Below are 11,185 nucleotides of genomic sequence, written 5' to 3' on the forward strand. Positions count from 1 at the left end.
TTGGGACATACTTCAATTAAATATAATTACATGATATTACATATTTACAATTGACCATCTTATTTTATGCATCCATTAAATCATCATGACTTGTAATGAATGATATTATCAATAGCTATACTAAAATCTCATTTAAAATGTTACCAAACACTAACCCGTTGATAAGCTACCATATCAACGGTTGTCTCTTAATTAGGATGTATAGCCAGAAAAAGCTACATTATGACTTAAACAGTTTTTTTTCTAAGAGCGTATGCACACATGAAGGGCTTTAATTCGTCAATTCATTGATTAAATTGATGGAGTAGATTACTGTTCATAATAAATCAACTTTTTTCCTCAACTTTTATCCACCTATATAACTCAACCAGTATGTGAGTTATTATTTAATGTACCTAAACAAGAACTTTTAGGAGAGCGAATGGAAGGAAGAGATTAAAATCCGTTGACAATTCCCTCAAATATCAAATGAGAGCTTGAAGAATTGATGGAGCGTCACAAATTGATGTAGTCAATTTACTCTCGGTGTATAAAGATTATGTTGAACTCCACTAATTCATATTGTGAATCAAAGTTTTAAGGTTCCCTGTGTATATTTTATAAGTTTTAGTTATCATAAAAAATACACACTGTAGTGCCCCAAAACCCGGGGTCAGGAGTCTCGGAAGTCATGCCATCTAAACTCACACAACTCACACTACAATATGTAAATACTCACGCTTCACGACCCCACACTTATCACACACACACACACTTACAGGTTACTGTCTTGGAAATGAACCATCATAACTAGAGTAATTTTATTACAACCCAAAAGTAATTAGTCTTACCGGTGAGTGACCTTTAGGTAAGGCTAGTCCGCCGGCCATATATATGTTTCTTGTTTCTTACCTTACATAAGTCATACTTATAAATAAGCCGAACTATAAACAACTGAAAACTAATCCAGCTTATTCTGACTACCTGTGGTACAACACCAAACAATCTACGGAACAGTTGGCCATTTCCTACCCGTTTCCTGGCTGTGGTTCTCATGGCAGGCATCTTGATTCACTGTTATGATGTGTCAATTGAAGAAAACAAGTGTGAGCTATAATGCCCAGCATAATAATGTACAGTATGAAAATGACTATATGATAACATGATATATGATAATTATCTTTTATTCGAAAATAGTTTTCCTTGGTGATACACACCTTCTTATGAAAACAATTCTTTAAAGGATTTTATTATCCTGCGAATACCTTAATAGTAATCCCAGCACCTAGGCTTGGGTTACGGTATTGCATCACAATTCCAATTAGAAGAATTAGGACACTCGTTGGAGCCACCATATACGATGATCAGTCGTAATACGATAATAGTAACCTTTTCTACTAGTAGAAGGACGACACCTTCGTATCCCGGTTATCACCCTTGTCGCATTCGGGTTACGTGTCCCATTTTCGGGTATACACATACTTCACAAGTTCCTGAGTACACTGAGTACCTTCGCCTGCGGTACCTTTGGAAGTCCATCTAGCACACATAGTACCAGAGTCTACCCCTCCCTTATCCTTTATAAGAATTCTATCAATCTCGAGAACTCGAACCATATCGAAGTTCCCCAAGAGTTTTACTTGTTGATAGAAACAGCTTATCTCTCTAAGATATAAGTGTATATATATGTATATACGTACTTCCGAGAATTTCGGAGGAAGTACTAAGGATGTGAGTTGACCGTTGTCAACAGATAATTAATAAGGGGAAAAGTTTCTCCTTGAAACTATATTCAAAATATTAGATAAGTTGGGATAATATTCACCGATGATCTGAAATTATTCGAATGCTATACTGAAATCAGAAAGCATATTTTAAATCAGGATCTATGATTTTTAAATCAATAATAAACCCTCTAAGAATAATAATTAATTACATGATAATCGATAAATAATTAAATCTCGAATGAGTTTACTCTCTAAAAGAATATTTAAAATAATATTCCTCAACTAGTTTGTGTTTACATAATTAATAATCTATAATGATTAATCGGGTTTGAAATAAATAATCGTTGGAGTATACTACTCCCAAAATTCGCACTTCGAGAACTTGGCATACAATTTCTCATTCCTCAAAATTTCTAAGACTATCCTCAAATGTTCTGCGTGTTCTTGCTCTGTCTTTGAGTAGATTAGAATATCGTCTATAAAAACTATCACACATATATCCAGGTACTTTTTGAACACTCTTTTCATCAAATCCATAAAGGCTGCGGGTGCATTGGTTAACCCAAACGACATAACTAAGAACTCAGAGTGTCCATACCTAGTGCGAAAAGTAGTCTTCGGTATATCTTCCGGTTTGATTTTCAACTGGTGATATCCTGTTCTCAAATCTATTTTTGGAAAAATGTACAGCTCCTTTGAGTTGGTCGAATAGGTCATCAATTCTGGGGAGAGGGTACCTATTCTTAATAGTCAGCTTATTCAGCTCTCGATAGTCTATGCATAGCCTCATACTGCCGTCCTTTTTCTTTACGAACAGTACTGGCGCTCCCCATGGTGACACACTGGGCCTTATCATTCCATTATCTAATAACTCTTGCAGTTGAGAAGCTAGTTCTTTCATCTCAACTGGGTCTAGCCTATATGGGGCCTTGCATACTGGTGTTGTTTCCGGTGCTAATTCTATAGCGAACTCTATTTCTAAGTCAGGTGGTAATCCTGGTAAGTTTTCTGGAAATACATCCTCGAATTCGTTTACTACGGGTATGTCCTGTATATTAGGGGCTTCCTTCTTGGTATCTATCACATAAGCCAAATAGGCCTCGTTACCTTTCCTTAATAATCTTTTTGCCTGAAGCATGGTTAGAAATTTCTGGTTCTGTCGTTGACCTTTAAACACTACTTCTTTTTCATTCTGCACTCTTATCTTTACCTTCTTCCGTTCACAATCTATTTGCGCTCCGTTACTGGATAACCAATCCATTCCTAAGATTACATCAAATTCTCCCAACGCAAATGGGATTAGGTCAACCTTGAAGATCTTCCCTTCTAATTTCAACTTGCACTTAGGGTGTACTTGATTTACAGGGATTATTTCTCTGTTTGCTATTTCCACCCGTAATATCTCACGTAAGGGTATGGCATTAAGTTTTAACTTTTTAGCAAAATCTAGAGATATAAAAGACTTGGTTGCTCCGGAATCAAATAGGACATTTGCATGTTCGGAATTTAACAAAAGGGTACCTGCTATCACGTCAGTGTTTCGGACAGCATCCTGAACAATCATGTTGAAGGTCCTAGCAGCTGGGGGTCGGTTGGATACAGCTTTGCTCACCCCTGAGGCTGGGGGCTTCAACGTTGGGTAATCCTTTTTCATATGTCCTACCTTTCCACATTGGAAACACGTTACATTGGGCCGGGTGCAGCTGTTGGCAAGGTGTCCAATTTGGTCACACCGGTAACATCTCAGAGGGGCTCTTTTCTGGGTATACACTCCAAGGTGTCTCTTCTTACAGATTTGACACTCTAGTATTGGGGCACGTGGTTGTCTATGGAATGTTGTCGTAGATTGTCCGCCGCCCTGGCCAACACTCTCGCTTGGGGCCTTTCTGAATCCGGGGCCTCGTGCAGGTTGGGACACTGCTCCCCTGATAAACCTGCTCGGAAGACTCCTATTCCAGGTTCCTATTCCTTGGCTTCCTATCTTCCTCTTCCTATTCTCCTTCTCCTTCACACTCTGCTCACTGCCAGCTTCAACAATCGAGGCTTTCTGTACCAAGGTGGCATAGTCTGTCAGCTCTAACACTGCTACTCGGTTCTGTATCCACTGTTTCAAACAAAGCTGAAACCTTCGCGCTTTCTTTTCTTCGGTATTCATAAACTCAGGCACAAATCTCGACAACTCAGTAAATTTGGCCTCATATTTTTCCACAGTCATCTTATCCTGTTTCAACTCCAGAAACTTAATCTCCATATGGGTTTCCATAAACCTAGGGAAGTTCTTGTCTAAGAACAGTCGGGTAAATCTATCCCATGGAATCACAGCATCAGTTTCTAGGTTTTGTTTAGACTCCCACCAGTAGTTAGCTTCTCCTTTCAGCATGTAAGAAGCGAAAATGGTCTTATGTCGTTCCTCAACACCTAGTATCTCGAAGGATTTTTCTATCTCTTTGAGCCAGGCCCGTGCTTCAACGGGGTTGGCCGATCCTAGAAACTCTGGGGGTTTGAGAAATTTGAAGGCTCTAAAGGCAGTAGCTGCAGTCTGTTGGGCATTATGTGGCTGTGGTGGAATAGGCTGTTGGTTCAGATTTGCTCTTAGAAGTTCCATAAATTCATTCATGGGGTTTCCTCCCTGATGGGTATCCTCAGCCTCTTCTTCTACATATTATTCCTCATCATATTCATTATAGTCTAGGTCTTCTTCACTTTCCTCATTCACTACAAGGTCAGGTTCACCTCGTTGTTGGTTAACAGATTCTGCGGGCTGTGCCCTGGTTCCTCTTCTACGGGGTGGCATTATTCTGATATTAAAAATTGGTCAACATTGTTGTAATTATAACAGTCAGATTATTTTATTCGTATGTAAGCATGTCATTTATTAGCTAGTAGGTTTTTATAAAGTGCAATAATATAGATATCAATTTCTTAATAACTGCTTAGATATATATTGATAAGATCTCCCACTTATATCTTGGGGATGAAACAACTAGCCGAGTTCATACATGCCTGGTTAAAATATATCACTACTAGTTCTGAATACTGAAATGAAAATACATAAGCCGTGTACCCTGAAGGGCTAGGAACGCTATCTACTACTAGCTATCCTATCAAAATTGGTGACAAGTCACCTAGCCTTCTTCAAGGTCTAAATCTAGTCACTAGTCTCTCAGTCACTATCACTGCGAGTGAGGTCACGCACCCTCCTCATCGCTCATGCAATCATCAGCTCTACATCAACTGCCGGGATGTATCCGCCCACTGATGTCATCCTCATCTGAACCCTGGTACGGAGCTCGATCCCATCGATCTCTCTGCGGGCTAGGGCTGGGGAAGCAGCTCTGAAATCTCCTGGGTATCCTAGTCGGGTGGCTCTCTCAGCTGTCAGTGCCTGGCGTAACTCCGCAATGCAAGCAGATGCCGCAGTGATCTCAGTGTTAAGCTGACCCACTATCCAGTCGTGTACGGCTACATGTATGGTCGCCGGTGGTGGTAGAGGTGAATCTGGGTCGCTAAAGGATATGTCCTGAACCTCGTGGAACTGTGCACGTATCGCCTCCTCCTCATCATCATCAGTATAAGGCATAGGGCTCTGGATCCCTGGGGGTGGTGTAGGAGAGCGAATAGCCTGGTGAGGGTACATCTCTACATCTCTCCAGACTACGCCATTAGCTATGGGGATAGGAAGCTCAGTCTCCTCCTCTAGGACATCCTTAGTAGGGTCATCATCTGAATCATCAATGAGTGGGCTCTCTGGCTCGGGAATAGGGTCACGCTCAGGAATCATGACATCATCAACATGATCAACCTCCTTCCTAGGATCCACTGGTACTTGACATAATAGGCAAGGTGTTAATAACTTAGAGTTGGAATTCCCTTGAGGGTAAAACGGTGAAGACTACCCGTGTAGCCCGACGACGAACTCGACTTGAGCTCTAATTGATTATTTTATTATTCTTATGTCTACGTATTTTATGTCCTATCGTTTCCAAGATTTGATAACCTAAGGCTCTGATACCATTTCCGTGGCGCCCCAAAACCCGGGGTCAGGAGTCTCGGAAGCCACGCCATCTAAACTCACACTACAATATGTAAATACTCACGCTTCACAACCCCACACTTATCACACACACACACTTACAGGTTATTGTCTTCGAAATGAACCATCATAACTAGAGTAATTTTATTACAACCCAAAAGTAATTAGTCTTACCGGGGAGTGACCTTTAGGTAAGGCTAGTCCGCCGGCCAAATATACGTTTCTTGTTTCTTACCTTACATAAGTCATACTTATAAATAAGTCGAACTATAAATAACTGAAAACTAATCCAGCTTATTCTGACTACCTGTGGTACAGCACCAAACAATCTACGGAACAGTTGGCCATTTCCTACCCGTTTCCTGGTTGTGCTTCTCATGGCAGGCATCTTGATTCACTGTTGTGTTGTGTCAATTTAAGAAAACAAGTGTGAGCTATAATGCCCAGCATAATAATGTACAGTATGAAAATGACTGTATGATAACATCATATATGATAATTATGTTTTATTCGAAAATAGTTTTCCTTGGTGATACACACCTTCTTTTGAAAATAATTCTTTAAGGGATTTTATTATCCTGCGAATACCTTAATAGTAATCCCAGCACCTAGGCTTGGGTTACGGTATTGCATCACAATTTCAATTGGAAGAATTAGGACACTCGTTGGAGCCACCGTATACGATGATCAGTCGTAATACGATAATAGTAACCTTTTCTACTAGTAGAAGGACGACACCTTCGTATCCCGGTTATCACTCTTGCCGCATTCGGGCTACGTGTCCCATTTTCGGGTATACACATACTTCACAAGTTCCTGAGTACACTGAGTACCTTCACCTGCGGTACCTTTGGTAGTCCATCTAGCACACATAGTACTAGAGTCTACCCCTCCCTTGTCCTTTAAAAGAATTCTATCAATCTCGAGAACTCGAACCACATCGAAGTTCCCCAAGCATTTTACTTGTTGATAGAAACGGCTAATCTCTCTAAGATATAAGTGTATATATATGTATAAATGTACTTCCGAGAATTTCGGAGGATGTACTAAGGATGTGAGTTGACCGCTGTCAACAGATAATTAATAAGGGGGAAAAGTTTCTCTTTGAAACTATATTCAAAATATTAGATAAGTCGGGATAATATTCATCGACGATCTGAAATTATTCGAATGATATATTGAAATTAGAAAGTATATTTTAAATCAGGATCTATGATTTTTAAATCAGTAATAAACCCTTTAAGAATAATAATTAATTACATGATAATCGATAAATAATTAAACCTCGAATGAGTTTACTCTCTAAAAGAATATTTAAAATAATATTCCTCAACTAGTTTGTGTCTACATAATTAATAATCTATAATGATTAATCGGGTTTGAAATAAATAATCGTTGGAGTATACTACTCCCATAATAAAGGAATAAGTATATAATATTTATTATTCGAACATCAAAATATAGTTGAGGGATTATGATCGTTGGGAAATCGTTTTAATAAAAGTTCGAGGTGTTTTAATGTTTCGTAAGTGGACGATGAGTCCCTTTAAAACGTACTACTATGGACTTATAACCGTCCTATAATATCACCGGAATGATTCCCGGGTTTTATCTTAAATCCCGACCGACTCTCGGTCTTATATAATACGTCACGCTTAAAGCGAAATAACATTTTACGATATATACTTTATCGTACAACATCGCTACATTATGCGAAATTCCAATAACTACGTATCATAGCAAGCATGGTATTAATACAATGATAGTAAAATAATCCTTTCACAACACAACAGTAAAAATGGATTTGGGTTCGTAAACTTTCCTGGGTATCTCGAGGTGGAGGATGCTCTAGGTTCCGCTCGGAAATCTTTAACCATAACACAATTCATTTCGTTAGGTTCCATTCTAATTTACAGCAACTCACACTCATCCACTACTTATTATGCACCCTCTCAACTTATACTACCCTTATCATTCCTTTAAGTCATATTCACATTATGGTCACATCATTTTCCTAAGTATCTTAGTTTCATTCTTATTATCGCCGTCGGCTCCGCTTATGGATTCTTACGGTTTCTACTCGCGCGGTCTCGGCTCCGATATTTTTATAAAATTGAGAAATCATTATTTTCACTTGAAATTTTTATTCCAGTTAGGATACTCAATATGTTACTCTCTGTAAAAATTTCATGATTTATTAACACTATTAAGTCTACCCTTTATATTTTCAAAGTTCGTAATTCGTAGCAGTTTTTGTCGCGTAAACCACTTTTAGTAAAACGACCATAACGTTTGATCCGTAAATCGGAATCAAGTGATTCAAGCGCCTAAACGATCCTTATTATATTTTCTATCCTAAAAAATGTTATTTTTCAAGAATCTACAGTTTACAACTTCGGGACTTTCTGCAGAAACTTAAAGTTACGATTTGTTGGTTTTTACTAAGTTACGTTTACGATCGGGGTTTCGTTTACGCCCTAACTCTTTACACAACAACCAACAATCATCATATCATCATCAACACACAAAATCCTCTCAAGAACATCATGTTCTTGAGGCAACAACAACCAACCTTAAATCTACTTAACTTAATCATCAAGATTTTATCAATAACACCTATTACACTAGGTTTACTACCACATACTAAATGGATCTTAAAAATGAATCTTAATTAAAGTTGGGCCAAATATTTTTACCTTTATTGAAAGCTTGAGATGTATTCTTGAGGATGGTGGAGGCTTGGAAGTGCTTGGTATGATGTTTAGAACCTAAAACCACCATTGAAATCAAGAAACCAAAGAGAGGTTACTATTCATACTATTTACTAGTGAGTTTCTTGAATTTATTCCACCCATCAAACCTTGATAAAAAGAGATGAAAGAATTTTTTTTACCTTATTTTAGTTGCTAGGAGGCTTGAGAATTAATTGGGTGATTTTACAAGAGCTAGAACTTGGAGTTTTTGAATTGAATTTCCCCATTTTCTCTTGAATGGCCGAATGGAACAAATGGGGATGGGGGGTATTTATACTCCTCTTGGTTGCTTCTCTTGGATGCTTTGATAGGTTTCTTCTAGGAAGATGAGGTGATATATTTAAAATTGATTTTATTCTCCTAGTATAGCATTCTAGGTTGATTCTTGGTTGCATATCTTAGGGACAAATCTTTGTAGCTTACTAGGTTACAAGCTAAACTACAAGGTTAGCTTCCTTAGCACACTATTTTGCTAGCTAGCTTGATCATCCTATGGTTAGCTCACTATTTGATGAAGTAACCATGGTTACTTCCTTACCATGGTTTAGTTAGTGCGTTACGATTATTTAATCATTTACGCATTCGCTCGGTTACTTAAACGTTCTCTGTAATACTTACTCGTAATTGGTTTGCAAGGTAATTCCTTTCGTATTTATTCCTTATATTTTTATTTATCCTACTTGAATATAAATCCGTAGGATTTTAATCTCGTAATTATATTTTGATTCCCGTAATCATCGATACGTCGTAAATAAGGTCGTTTTTCAAAGTTCGTTTTCTTCGAAAACTAATAGCGTTTACATACACTCATTTGGTACGTATAGTCGTAATATCAACTCCGAAACTCATTTTCTCATGCACTACATAGTGTGGGCTTAAAAGTTTTTCCCGTCCGTCAGGGTTACTATTCATTAAACGTTTTACAAGGTCTCAAAATTCGAGTTATTACACACACGATTTCTAACATGTTTCTCCCATTGTGGATGATCTTATTACAATTAGATAATCGGCATGAATTTCATGCCCAACTTTTTTTGTTTTAAGATTCATTTTATTATTATTTAGGACCTACTTAAAATGGTGCAAAGTGTATTTTTTATATTGAAAAACGCGTTAAAAAGAACATAGTCATTGGTCACGTTGGAGGACACTTGCCCAATTTTTTGCTTTGCTTTACTGCTAATGGCCAACTAAAACAAGACCATCTCATGCTTTTCTTTCCAAAGAGGAAAGTGATTGGAGCTTCTTTTAGTAAACATTGACTATCGGCAACATTTAGCCTTGGGAGTTCATATAAATGCGAAAAGTTATTTCTCCCCATTCAAAACTAAGATGATGCACAAAACAGAAATATAAAGTACATGTATATGGATATTTATTGGAATAAGTTATTTCCTGTTAAGATTTTATCTTTATGGGCAAAATCTCCCCTGATAAAATATATAAACATCTTCTATAAATACAAAATGATTGAGATTTGGCTTACCAGTTTTGTCGTGTGTAAGATTTTATAACTTACGAGTTTTTATACAATCAATCATTAATAAGAATCTTTTTCCACCAAAATTTTGGATCAAAAAACTCGGATAGAAAAATATGGTATAAATCAATTCCAAGTTTTTAGCACAAATGTGTTAGGAAAATTCAAACTAAATGAAATCGAAAGATAATAGTAACATAATGTCAAAACAACATAAATTATATAAATTATAGATTTTGCATCTACAATAATAATAAAAAAAACTGTTGCAAACACATATCTGAAGATAACATTTAAATAATATTAAACTAGATAAAACAGATATACTATATCTTTAAAACCATACTAGCAGTCTAGCAATCTCCTAGACTTTCTCACCACGAATTCTCCTGGCAAGTTGAATATCCTTAGGCATAATTGTAACCCGATTAGCATGAATAGCACACAAATTAATATCTTCAAACAATCCAACTAAATACGCCTCAGCCGCAACCTGAAGCGCCGCAACAGTAGAGCTCTGAAACCTAAAATTCTTCTTAATATTCTGAGCAATCTCTTTAACAAGTCTTTGGAATGGAAGCTTTCGAATTAAAAGCTCGGTGGTCTTCTGATACTTTACGATTTGTCGCAACGCGATAACCCCGGGCCTGTACTTTTCTGGCCTTTGTACGCCTCCTACGTTTGGTGCCGCCATTCGTTGTGCTAATGTTAATAGCTGCGTATGTGGTGCCTTGTCTCCCGTTGATTTTCGGGCGATTTGTTTTATACGGGCCATGAAAATGAATGTTTGGTACAAGCGTTTATATGATATGAGAGAATTTGGGGGGATTGGATGTGTTATTTATAAGTAAAAAATATGTGGCAATTCCTTAAAAGATTTGAAGAGCGCGAAAAGCGAATGTTTTATTTGATGAATGAGATTAATTTTGTTGTTAAGATCGACGGTGGATGATGAATCAAAATGAGAGGCGAGGATCGTGATCCGTGCGTCGTCTGGTTAACCAATCGAATATTCTTTGTTGGAGTTGAATGTTGATAAAATATACATTTAATTTGGGATGTCTCTATTTTCTTAAATAATTTTTAGCATTATTCTAACTTCCAAATATCCTTGATTTTATCAATTTATTTTCGATCATCTTCAAGATACATGATTAATTCGATCTTTAAAATGTAATTAATTGACATTAACTTTTCATCACAAGTATATTAC

The 11,185-nt window shown here is 37.3% G+C and overlaps 1 protein-coding gene across 1 annotated transcript; it reads right to left on the bottom strand.

Moving 5' to 3' along the window:
* Nucleotides 1-10,336: 10,336 nt before the first annotated feature.
* Nucleotides 10,337-10,756, bottom strand: LOC141706398 (histone H3.2-like). Its single transcript, XM_074509165.1, has one exon. The coding sequence runs from the start codon at nt 10,745-10,747 to the stop codon at nt 10,337-10,339; it is 411 nt and encodes a 136-aa protein (XP_074365266.1). The 5' UTR covers nt 10,748-10,756.
* Between the last annotated feature and the right edge of the window lie 429 nt (nt 10,757-11,185).

This window comes from Apium graveolens, chromosome 2 (genome assembly GCF_009905375.1).
Source record: "Apium graveolens cultivar Ventura chromosome 2, ASM990537v1, whole genome shotgun sequence".
In the NCBI taxonomy this organism is placed as follows: Eukaryota; Viridiplantae; Streptophyta; class Magnoliopsida; order Apiales; family Apiaceae; genus Apium; species Apium graveolens.

Bases quoted from the DNA above. Each gene is read 5' to 3' on its own strand.
- LOC141706398 (XM_074509165.1), bottom strand. From the start codon at position 10,747: ATGGCCCGTATAAAACAAATCGCCCGAAAATCAACGGGAGACAAGGCA.